Source organism: Toxotes jaculatrix, chromosome 15 (assembly GCF_017976425.1).
Source record: "Toxotes jaculatrix isolate fToxJac2 chromosome 15, fToxJac2.pri, whole genome shotgun sequence".
Classification (NCBI taxonomy): domain Eukaryota; kingdom Metazoa; phylum Chordata; class Actinopteri; family Toxotidae; genus Toxotes; species Toxotes jaculatrix.
The window spans coordinates 4,160,354-4,172,793 of record NC_054408.1 but is presented as its reverse complement, the minus strand read 5'-3'; the positions used below and the strand labels follow the sequence as shown (position 1 = coordinate 4,172,793).

The 12,440-nt window shown below is 42.0% G+C and overlaps 2 protein-coding genes across 3 annotated transcripts; both read right to left on the bottom strand.

The window, feature by feature from the left end:
• Positions 1–100: 100 nt before the first annotated feature.
• On the bottom strand, positions 101–9,022 carry pla1a (phospholipase A1 member A). Of its 2 annotated transcripts, none has more exons than XM_041057704.1 (11): positions 8,555–9,022; positions 7,461–7,677; positions 6,663–6,840; positions 6,330–6,438; positions 5,104–5,205; positions 4,435–4,527; positions 3,998–4,180; positions 3,021–3,110; positions 2,581–2,686; positions 1,213–1,368; positions 101–598 (listed from the first exon to the last, which is right to left on the bottom strand). In XM_041057704.1, the coding sequence occupies exons 1-11, from the start codon at positions 8,619–8,621 to the stop codon at positions 508–510; spliced, it is 1,392 nt and encodes a 463-aa protein (XP_040913638.1). In that variant the 5' UTR covers positions 8,622–9,022; the 3' UTR covers positions 101–507. The 2 variants fall into 2 exon arrangements, with proteins under 2 accessions (XP_040913638.1, XP_040913639.1); XM_041057705.1 differs by having other exon boundaries at positions 3,998–4,162; positions 8,555–9,021.
• A 1,446-nt stretch (positions 9,023–10,468) lies between these two features.
• Positions 10,469–12,071, bottom strand: hsd3b1 (hydroxy-delta-5-steroid dehydrogenase, 3 beta- and steroid delta-isomerase 1). Its single transcript, XM_041057593.1, has 3 exons — positions 11,921–12,071; positions 11,399–11,563; positions 10,469–11,283 (listed from the first exon to the last, which is right to left on the bottom strand). Exons 1-3 carry the CDS (start codon positions 12,069–12,071, stop codon positions 10,469–10,471), a joined length of 1,131 nt encoding a protein of 376 aa, XP_040913527.1.
• Positions 12,072–12,440: the final 369 nt, after the last annotated feature.

Here is a 12,440-nt window from a genome sequence, read left to right as displayed (position 1 = left end):
GTGTGCCGTTAGATCCTAACACACTGATTCTTCCAGTTCCTGTTTGTTTTTTCACAGTTTATTTTTTTCCATTGTGTTATAGAAAACATAAACATCCAAATATTGATGAGGAAGTTATTTCTCCGTTTATTGCTAAAATCCCTAAAAAATACTATTGAGTCTGGTTTCCTGGAACAAGGTTCAGAAGTTAGACCCTGGTTGCAAAACCAGATTACAGGAAAAGGATTCATTCTTTAAACACTTTTCAGAAAGGAATAACCTAACAGACAAACGTAAACCAAAAACAAAACTCTGGTGATAAGAAATAAAAATATAAATCAATCTTTTTACACTGTTTCACAGTTGTGACATGATGTTGTAAAATTAACTCGACTGCATTTTGACTAAATAAAATATGGTTCTTTGGCTCCAGCCACCAAGATTGAGCCCGAACACTAAAATCAAACAAGGTGGTTAAAACATGAAACGGACGGGATATTGGAATCCATGGGTGTTTTTCAGCTTTCTTCAGAAGATGCCACACACCTGCACAAAGTCATGAGACCACAGAGCTCCTCGTCTGACATTGATGTTGTTCACGCACAGCGGCTCCTCTCGCCTGAAACAGAAACACACTCACTATAAATTTGATTTAAATATTGAACTTTTAAAGAGAAAAAAAAAAAACAACTAACAAGTATTGGCTGAGTTTTGGACAAAAGAACTTCAGATTAAATGGTTCTGGATCAAAGTCGAGACCCTACTTTTTTTTCCTTTATTTTTAAAATTATTATTATTTTTGGCATTTCAGCCTTTTTTTTTTTTTTAAGATAAGACAGGAAACAGTTTTTTTCTGTCAGCAGTTATTAACAGTCAACAGTCATCTGACAAATGTGGTGGACAAATCGTGTAAAATCAACCATGTTTCTTAATTTCCTCAAACATGTAGCACAATAATCGTTGTCATTTCTGTGCAGTATTTAAGTAGCACTTCAATTTTTTTCTGTGCGACTGTATATCAGCACTGCAGACAAGAACTCAAATGATGTGCTGTTTCTGATCTACTGCTTGTATATTTCATCTCCTTATGTGGCAGTTCAGTAGAAACAGGCCTGGAACCTGTTGGATTGACTTAGAGTATACAGAAGGATAAGCTCTACCAGGAGGGGGGTGTGGGAGCTTGTGCAGTACATTATGTGTTTGCATGTTGTGTCCACATAGTGCTGTCCATACCTGAGAGCGGGGAACTCAGACAGACAGACCGACTGGAAGTGGATCTCTCCCTGTCTGTAGAACAGAGCGCCGGTGTTCTTCATCTCGATGGACTCGATCTCACACAGAGCCACGGGATGAGTCAGCACCGTCCTGTACACTGTCGTGGACGTCTGACTGAAACACACACACATTTTCCAGCACAGCGTGCACGTAAATAATGTTGTCATAACTAAGAAAGATGAGTTCACACTTTCACATAATCAGCATTCATCACAGAGGACAGTTGTTGCCTCTTGTGTTTATTACTGAGAATGAAAAGAGCTGCAACAGACGACTTTATGAATCAACAAGGTGGATCATAGATTCACAGTTGTCCATAACTTTTTTTTGTAGTGTCTTGTATCTCTTTGTTATATATTTTATTTAAATATCCACACATTGTTTTGTGAACCCTTTTGTTTTGTTTGGATCTCTTTTGTGGACATTTGGACCTTTTCAGATTCTTGTTTAGTTTGTTAAGTTTTGTTCACTGTTCCTGTTTTATTTTGAAATCATGACCCTTGTGTATCTTGTTTTGTTCTACTTCCTGTCTTTGTCTTGTTTCCCTCCTTTTGTGATTGTCTGCCCCGACCTAATTGGTTTCACCTGTTGCCCATTGCCTGGTGTATTTAAGTCTCGTTATTTCCCTGTGTCCTTTTTGGTTTGTCTTTGTCCCATGCCTGTTCCCTGCCTGTTTTCATGCCTGTGTCGATACCCAAGTCTGTACCTGAGCCTGTGTCTTCCCCGTGTTTGATCCCGTACCTGTGCCTTGCATTTTTTCCCCACCTCATGGACTTACATTGGTTTCCTGTTTTCAAGTCAGGACTTTTGTATTTTTGGTTATTTGAGTTTTGATTCTTGGCCCTGGACTCTTCCAGTGATTTTTGGTTAGTTAAAAGACTTTTAGTTCTCCCTTTTGGCCTGTCTTGAGGGTTTTTGCGTTTGGGTCCTAGTCCTTGCCCTCCCCTGTGACAGTAGACAGCCAGAGATTGGTTTATTTAATCTTGCAATAAAGAAAAAATCATAATAATGATGAACTCAAGGGAAACTGTGCAAAGACACTTTTTCTCTCTCAGCATTTCTGGCTCAGTATCCTGCACCTGCCCGGCCTTTACAGTAGAACATACAGTACCTGTGCTCTGAAAATAGAAGCTGCCCACTGACCTCAAAAGAAGAAAGAAAAAAAAGAGACTACAGCACTAGCTCTGGGGCTCCTCAGAGTCTGTGAGAACACTGCCACTCAAAATTTTGCTGAGAGTTGAAAACCTTGTTTTCATCCTGGGCTGCTGCATCCTTCCCCAAAAGTTAAAATGAAATGAAATGTGGCGTTAGAACTGTGGCACCTACAGCCTGAGCCTCTGCTCTGTTCCCAGGTTCCCAGTCCTCAGCGTCACTTCCACCTCAGCGCTTTTATCCAGGGGCGAAACCTTCAGCTCCAGCAGGATGTGATGAGCTGAGCAGAGAAGCGACAACACACTGGGGAAACATGAACTCTGTACCTACCAACATTACCACCATCTAACTTATAGAAAAACAATTCTCTTGATTGTTGGCATGAAAGTAGGACACAGAAAAACATTAACAGAGGGATTTAATCAGCTGTCTTGGAAAATTATCACTTTAAAACACCAAAAGTTAAAATTCTAATTCATCCAAAACTTTGGTTTATCACCAAGTACTTGTGAAACGGATGACATTACCCATCAACCTCAGTCTGAACACTGAGAAACCACTTTTTTTCTGTGCTTATAAAACAGTTTCTCTGTCACGAACACACAAACACTCACTGCAAAAAGGTGGCGAAGAAGTCGTGAGAAGGAATAGCTTCTGCTCTTTGGGAATTGGAGATATGGCAATCCCACTGTTTTCTGATAACCCTGAAACACACACACACACACACACAAGTGAGTGAGGGTCATAGTGTATGTACGTCACAAATCAAAAGGGCTGCACGCACATTAACTGTGTCACTGTATCAGCCTGTGTTGTCGTATCAGGGACTGAGATGATAAGAAGCTGCCAGAAGCTGCCGTGTGACGAGACCAGAGCTGCTGCATGAGTGCGGCCTGACGCTAAATCCGCCGGTGATACTGAGACTTAACAGAGAACGAAACAGGCTTCGCCGTTTAGATTTAAATTCTTTCATGGGCCGATGCTTTGTCATCCTGTCTGTCCCTCAATCTGCCCGTCCCTCAGTCTGTCCCTGGTGCTGTCACTATTACTCCTACTGTCCATAATATTACAATCACAGCCACATCTGTTACTGCTGGTGTTACAGCTGTCAGTGCTGCTGAGAGCAAAGTGTTTACTGACACTAGCCTGAACTCCAGGCTTAAAAAAATAAATATTATTTTGTTTTATTTTTGTGCTCCTGATGAGACTCTTCCAGAAAAGTCCAGAGATGGTCCCCACATATTTTCACAGTCTGTGGATTTTCTCAGCACACAGCAACTGTATATTTGGCACACAGATGACAAACATAAACCCCAAAAGTTTTGCTTACTATACTGTATTATTAGGAGTCATATTTGAAGGAGTTGCAGAAGCAGTAAGAGAAATACCTGTTTGACAATAGGTCTTTCAAAATGTCCAGTGTCACATAACTAAGTCATTTTTATTGTATAAAGACAGATGACATGAACAACTTGTGTATATGTTCTGAGTGCACTTCAGATAATACTAAATAAATAAACTAATTACAGCGCATAAAACAAGGATTGTATGTTTGAAGCGATTAATTAAAGTAGTATTGGTGTATTATCACCTATAGTTGGACATGTCCCCTTGAAGACATCACAGTCCACACAGTGTCCCTTCAGGAAGTCATCATAGTTGAAGCATGGGATCCCTTTCAATGGGCAGGAGCCGTCCAACGCACTCATGTAGACGTGCAGCGCCCTCATGTGGTCACATATCACATAGCCGTACACTGGAAAGTAGACAAGAACTGACAACACACAGAAACACTAAGGGAGCCAGATGTCTGAAGACTATCATTTTCAAAATTATAGTTATTTTAAAATCTGTCTAGATGTCAAATTGGGTTAAATCCATTCATGTATAATTTCTATTTTATTCATAACTTCTTGAAGAAAAAGCAAGTAGCCTGGGCTATACTTTAGAGGACAGAGCAGCCAAATGTAAAAACAGCAAACACGGCTGCACGTTCTACAGCACGCTTTCTGTGAGTGCTGAACTTACTTGAGGGAAACCTGGAGCGGGCACATCCAGTCTGGTCCTTCCCTCCGTTCAGAAAGAAGTCCACGTGACCGACAGGGATGGAGATGCCAAAATCTGATGCAGAAGAAAACCTTGTCAACATTTAGTCGCCACAGTACTGCTCTTTACTTCTTATCGTTCTTAACTGTAAACACCCTTAAACAGTGATTTTACATTACACCCCTCCTCTCCAACCACAATACCTCCGCTCAGCAAATACAAAGGGCACTGAACTAACATTAGCTGAACAGACCGATGCTTCTGCTGAACAACGGCTACAATTCAGGATATTTGCACAGTGGACTTTCCTTAATTTCCTCAGATCCCCATGAGTCAGTGGCTTTAAAACCATCGTCTGTGGTGACATGACTGATGGAATGGAGCACGGCCAAATGCAGGAAACGACTCATGTCTATTTTAGAAATACGTTGTGTTTGAGAGAGACTCGTGAAGTACAAGCACCTCAGTTTTGTACTTCAGTACAGTACTTGAGTAAATGTAGTAGTAAATGAAGTAAAAACGTGGTTTTCAAGGCCTCTGTTGTAGACAACAGCAGTGCACATGGTGTGGCCTCGCCCTCTCGCAGCCTGGTGGTAATGAAAAGAAATGAGCATGTTAAGGCTTTAAGGCCTCAAGTCAAAGCTGTCTCACAGTCAGAGTCTGTGTGGATGGCATCGACAAACAGGGCGTCGGACGGGTCCAACCGGTCAAAGGTGTCGGCTCCTTTAAACATGGGTCCAGCGGGGTCGAGGCCTGGACGACAAGGACAAGGAAAACTCAGTCTGAAAGATGAAACAGATCTTTGGGAATAAAAGGATTTCAGGGATCTGCTGGCAGTTGAGAACTTTATGCGAAGCTCACTTTTAATTTTGTCATTTCTATTTTGAAAAACTCAAATTGTGGCCTTAAAGTAGACAGTGGTGTGATGTGAAGTGCAATGCAAAATCAAAGCAATTGTTTTTCTCTATAAAGAGTGAACTTAAGCTGCATTTTCATGTCTGGGGCCTAGTTTTCGCTTTTGGTTTCATGTTCACAGGTTGAAACTTAAATAAAGCCTCTGTGACTTAGGCAGTTATTTGATGAATGACCACAACTAATGGGGTCAAGGTTGCAGCGCTTCGTGAGAGTAAAAGCTGCAGCTGCAAGAGAAAGAAATGATTAAAAAGATAAAAGATACAGAAACCACAGGAATCCAAAGTGCAGAAGACATTTTCATATGCTACTAAATCTACAAAGTCAAATCAAACCATATTCGATCTGTAAAAATTTCCAGAATTTGCTCTGGTTGTGACAAACTTCCAGCGGCTCCTCTCAACTAAACATCTAATCTTACACCAGTCTCCCCTCTCAGACAGAAAGACCAGATATAAACAAGTGAACAGTGGTGTATTGTGTTGGCTGGTGTGTTCTGGGGAGGAGGAGAGTCTCCACACAGCTTCAGTGTGTCTCTCATCAAAGTGCCGTTGTTCTTTGAAGAGCCCCACAGATCTGCCAAGGACACACTGACACACATCCACAGGCGAGAGGCTCTGTGAGACACTTCTGAGCCATGGAGGCCTGTTGTTGTTCTCACTTTTTCACAGCTTTATTTTTCCGTTTGCCAACAAAATTTTAGAGGCTCTCCCTCATGGTTTCGTTGTTTATTCAGTAAAGTCGGACGATTCTTTAAATTGTAGAGCAGGACTGAGAGCTGCTCACCAAGCTTTTAATTATAGGATCTAAATGATTTCTGTTGTCACACATTTCACAAGCAGAAGGAAAATCTGCAATTAGACAAATATACACTGTTTCCATTTCAACTTTACATTGTGAGAAATGATATGTCTTTGGAAAAGACTGCGCTCTCACATGTCACGTGGTCCTGGATCCAAACTCACCTGTGATTCTTCCTATCTTCCCCTCGAAAAGAGTCCCCACAAAACCAGCGACGTGCGCCCCAAGGCTGACCCCGATGAAGTGGAAGGACTCCAGCTTGCACCCATGTTTCTGTTGGACAAGACGGTGACGATCTTATTCATGTTTGTTGTCACCTCCAGCTGTGTTACCGTGTGTTCAGCTGTGTCTCTGTTTGTCTTTTGTTTTACTGTGAAATTAAGACTCTGCATCTCATCTCTCATCTCTCTCACAGGAGCAGAAGCAACTGTACTAAACGAGTACATCGCTATGATAATAAAAATAAATTGTGACCCTCTCTGTAGTGTTTCTCTCACCTGCAGCTGGTTGATGAGGACAGAGATCTGCACAGCCACCTCCTTGTAATTCTCCACCACCAGGTTGTAGGCGAAGGAGGCGCCATAGACCCAGTCCACCACCAGCACGTTCACATCCTGCACCCTGAGCAGGGCCTGAGCCAGCTCCTTCACCCAGGATGGCTTACTGCCCAAGGCTCTGTGGGAGTGGGGGTGGGGAGTGTGATGGGTACTGAGAATAAAAACTGAGAACCGGACCAGTGTTTTCATTTTGTGGGGGAATTTCCAAAAATGGTTCACTTAGTTCACTTTTGTGAGTTTAGATTGGGAGATTGAGTTTAGGATACGTATGGTTTAAACTTTAAAGGTCCTGAGAAATATTAATATTTATAATATATATGAATATTTAACAATCAAAGTTAAAACCACTCAGACTTGATTGATAAGTGAACTGTAACTGTTTAAAACAAATTTGTGGAACAGACAGGTCCTTTGTGCAATGGATTTGTGTATTTTTGTTTTTTTTTTCACAAACAGAATAAACCTGAAACTGTGTTTTACACAGTCTTTACAGACTCCCTGTTACTCTGGTCTGGATTTGACAGGTCTAGGTTTTCAAAGACAGAGCAGTGCACAGATCTGAAAGTGTGAATAGCTTCTCTCTTTTAATCTAGTCCAGATTTCACAAGTCTTGGTATTGTGGGTTATGATCTATATTTGGTCTGATCTGGTGTAGATGGTGTGAAGGAAGCAAAATCACCCTCTGATCACAGGGTAAAAAAAGTTTTTCAGGGCCCTTAAGACTCTTTTTCTCCTCACCTGTATCCGTGGACGATGACTTTGGTCGGGTGGGAGCTGTTGAAGTAGGAGGGCTCCTTGGTGAGAGACTCCTGGTTGAACATTTGTGCACAGTCCACGTTCCTCCTCGTCAGCAGCAGGTACTGGACCTGCAGTTTGACTCTCTGCCCCCGGTACCCATGCCACGTGGTGTTGTTGAGGTCAGCGCACTCAGCATCCCTCGGCCTTTCCTCCACACCTGCACGATGAGAAAGACACTTTTCACTGTGACCGAGTCTTAATGTTGCGCGTTTGTCTCGTGCATTATTAAGTCCCTCCTCACATGATGAGATTAAACATTGAAAAGTATAAGTAAAAACTCATCTGTTGTGTATTTGACACCACAGTGATGATGATGGCACAACACAATGTTACTCAAAACACAGAGTCAGATTTCTACATGACAGCACTACATTTTTCTGACAGCTAGAGTTTCTAGTTACTTTCAACATTATAATTTAACATAAAAACATATGATAATCTCTGTTTCTGAGTTGTTAGCTGTCCCACCAAAGACTGAGACCCCCTCTGAACTTCTCACAGTGATTCAAATAATCTTCTCTGGGCCCACGACCTCTAGTTTGGGAACCACTTGACAGACTGTAAAAACCATAAAGTACTTAAAAGACGCTCAGCTCAAACAAGATGCAACAGTAAAACGCTGCCTACAGACATGATGATCTAAGGATGTTATATACAAAACATATTGGTCACAGGGCAAACGGTGAAGTCAGGAGGAAGTGAAAGACTGACGAGTATTCTCATTTATGACCCTGATATTTCTTTTTACAAACACAGCTACTTGATTGTTGTTAAAGTTTATCTGAAACAAACTTGGAGGGCAAATAAAATGTTGTATCCTCGTTACAGGAAAAAAAGAACCTACTTCAGACTACAAGGTCTTTATTTCAGCGTATTTATCACTGACACAGTGTTATTAAGCCCCACGAGTTTTATAACAGATCTCCATCTGTTCCACTCCAGCATCTTTGAGTGCGTGTTTGAAACTAAGGCATGAAAAATACCGTGACAGTGATGCAGGAGAATAAAACATCCGTCATGAGCAGGCCACTTACCCAGCACCAGTGATGTGATGTAGACGGTCAGAACCCCAAGGAGGATTGTTTTGTGTTCCCAAGGCATTTCTGTAGTAACAGAGGAGAGAATGGGAAGAGTAGCTGCCCGGGAGCTTTAGCTGGTGCTGAACGGTGCTCAGCTGTTCCCGTCAGCCGCAGACTGGTGGATGGAGATCAGCTCTTGGCTTAAGAAAATCCCAGCTCTGTGCAGTGCTGCAGCTTGGGAACGACTACTCAGCCTTTAATTGGCAAACAACAGGCATGAAGCAAGACAGGAATTCACATAAAACAGTCCAGAGGAGTCCAAAAACAGTGGTCTCAGCAGAGTTTTCTATGTTTCCTTTCCTGTAAATCTCCACTTTGAGCCTGAATCCACAACAAACCCTCCCCTGTCCATTCACCCGGTCATCACATTTGTCAGTGGGTGGTTTTTTTTTTCTTTTTTTTTTTTCCCAGACTGGGTTTGTACTGGGCCAACAAGTGGTTGAAGCCCTTTGCCTGGAGGTGAATCCATGACCTCATTGGTGTTCAATGGCTGTTTGTTTAAAATGCTGGACTCTGGCCTGGCTGCCCACTGTGTGTGTGTGTGTGTGTGTGTGTGTGTGCGCAAGAGAGAGAGAGAGAGAGCAAGAGAATCAGAGAAAGTGAGGAGAGGACACCCTGTTGTGTCTGAGGAAAATCAATCATCAGTCGATCAATTGTTCCACAATCAATGCTCTTTTATGTAATCATTGCTCTATGTAAACATACTGAAAGCGCTTCTGTGCAGCTTCTAATCTATTCCGCTGCTTCAAGCAGTTAATTCAGTTCACTGCCTCCTGTTTTCTTTCTTAATTACAAGTGTGGATCCTCAAATAGTTGTTCAGTTAGCTGCAGTTTATCTTGCCTCTAGTTGTGAGGTTGCAATTACACAAAAATGTAATCCCTCACAAGGAAAATGGGTCAAGGATCTTTCCTACAGTTGGCAGTGATTTGTTTGTCCCAGCGTTAATCACATGATGATTTAGAGCTTAGTTATATTTATGACCTCAGTAAAAAAAAAAAAAAAAGATTCTCTACCAGCTACTGGAAGTTTCCCTGTTCTTTTGCTTGTTTGCTTATGCAAGATATTTTTTTTCTTTGGAGGCAGTAGAGTTAAGTTGAAAGGAGCTACAATTTATTTTACTGGAGAAAGAAGTGTGGTAAAGAAGAGAACGTGCACTAAAGCAGCGTGTTTGCATCTCGCCTCACTAGTTTGATATGAACAGCTGCTAAGAAGTTAATAATCATTATTTGATCATACATGGAGCTTTAACTAATAAAATAAACTCATAGTGACTGGATATTCATATTCATTCATTAATAAAATCATCATGAATGATGCATTACTGTGTTTAGTTCTCTCATCATAAAGTTTTACCAAACAAAATATAGATAAAAACATACAACGAGAAACATTTTTCATTTTTCCCATGAACTTTAATAGTATACATACACCATATAAATTCACCGCCACACAGAACAGGAAGCACAGGTGATACTGAACTGTGAGGAACCAAAGCTCAAAACAACAAAGAACAAAGATCTAAATTTTTGTTTTTAATCTTTTAGTGAGTGTTGAGTCCTTCCCTCACGCTGTTCACACTGATACATGTGTAACGTAAACCCTCTTTCCTGAGTTTGAGATAAATATATGTAAAACTGAAAGTACTGAAGAAGCAAAGAGCAAATGCAGCTGATCTACATTTAAACCCCTGACGTGCAGGAATCTTTGGCGACTCCTAGTGGAAGCATCGCGTTAACAAACCTAAAAGTTAAAAACCTGTGCATAAACTGATAATGTATAAACATACTTATTTTATATTTTTCTGTTTTTGCTGCTGCAAATTAGTTACATATAAATGTAATTTCTGGGAGACAGGGTTTACATGGTGCTCACCACCTTTCACTGATTATTCGTTCCCGCTCTTTCGGCAGCTGTGAGGCGAGCCATTCAGTGGTGCGTTTGCGTGCTTCCTCCCAGCTGTATCTGGGACTGTACCCCAGGTCCCTCTTGGCTCTCTGATAGGAGAAGGTAAACGGCGTGTTCAGCATGGTGAGGAGCTGCCGGTTCATTGGGGGGACGATGCGTATGAAAGGCCGGAGCATCGTGCACAGAACCTCCAGGAAGAAACAGATTATATAGAGGAGGCCGAGCGGCAGCAGGAGTTTCTCTTGAATGGTGAAGCCCAGAGGAGACATCACCACATGGTTGAAGTCTGAGTAGCTCACAGGCGGCGTGTCGTCAGAAATGAAGAAAAACTTTCCTCCGACAGCATTTCTTCTTTGTGGGTCTTTGAGGCTGCGAGCCGCTTGGAGGTGAGCCCAGGCCACGTTGCCCACGTAGACAGGATTCACGCGGGCCTCTGGTCGGGACAGTCGAAACAGAACATCTTTGTTCTTTATCCCGTCGCCCATGTGGCCCAGCAGGAAGCGGCAGCCCTCCCCAAAGATGTACATAGGCCTCAGGGCGCAGGTGGCCAGTCGGCCTCCGTTCTGGAGCACCTCGCCGTGGGCCTGCAGGGCTCTCTGCTCAGCCTCCTTTTTGGTCTTGCTGTAGGAAAACTTTAGACTGCATTCATAAACTGTGTCCTCGCTGCCGTTAATTATGGGTTCACCCTTTGGGTTTGGTCCCATCACCTCGATTGTGCTGGTGTAGATGAAGGACACCACGTTCTCCTGAATACATGCCTCCAGAAGAACCTGCGTTCCTGCGAAACAAAAAAAATCTCCTGATTTCATTTACGCTGAAAAACTGTTTTTCTTTTTCTCTTATCGCAGAAGTTGTCCAGTAGAGACTTTGCTGGTTTAAAGTGACAGCCTTACCTTTGACATTGACCCCATACATCTCACTGTACTCCACTGACTCCTTAACATCAATGATGGATGCGATGTGGAAGATGACTGATGCACCTCGACAGGCTTGTCTCACGAAATCACTGTCCCTGATGTCCCCTTCAAAAACGCTCAGCTTTGTGTCGCCTCTGCAGTCTAACATAAAATAAATCAAGAATAAAATGTCACAACTTAATATAAGGCCTTTTGTCTTTTGTCCTTAAATATGTCTACAGTTGCTGTCCCACGAAAAACTGTGGTGAAGTTGTCAGTGTTAATGTAATTTGACCTTGGAGTGTTTAATAGTTTATCCAATGGGATGTTAATTACATAAACCCAGTGGTATCATGCTGTCAGTTGGAAAAACCAAAAGGTTTAAAACGCTTATATTCAGATTGATATGAGTTTTGTTTTAATGAAATATACGAGACAAACCTCCTGCAGATTTAATGTTTCACATTTTATCACAAAAAAATCATCTGGGCTTCAAAGAGGAAAATAGACAGATTTTACCCTCCAGAGTCTGTAAAAGTTGGGGCTGTACATGTTTGTCCAGCAGTCGAATCTCAGCCATTTTCTCCTCCTCCAGCAGCAGCCTCACCAGCGTCTTTCCCAGAAATCCACAGGCTCCGGTCACCACACACACATCACCTCTCAGAGACATCGCAGGCTAATTCTGTAATGGTACAAAGACAAAAAAAAATCCTTCTCTTCCAATGCTTTTCTTTCAGAGACCTCTAGAAAAGGGTTCTCAGAAGAAAAAGCTCCAAATGAGGACAGAAGAATACAACTTTTGTGTTCGTGGATGCTTTCGATTCTGTCTGTGGGAGAATGACGGCACCTTCTCAGTCCTTCCACTTTTTGTAAGCCCAGAAGAGTTTCTAGAAAAAAACGAATTATTTGCTCCCAGGCAGTGTGAAAAAAAAAAGAAAAAAAAAAAAACGAGATGGGCTTTGCTGGTTTGGGAAGGAATGTGAGCCGGGACAAAATGGGGGAGGGAAGTTTTTATATGTCAAGGACAGTTTATGTTGGA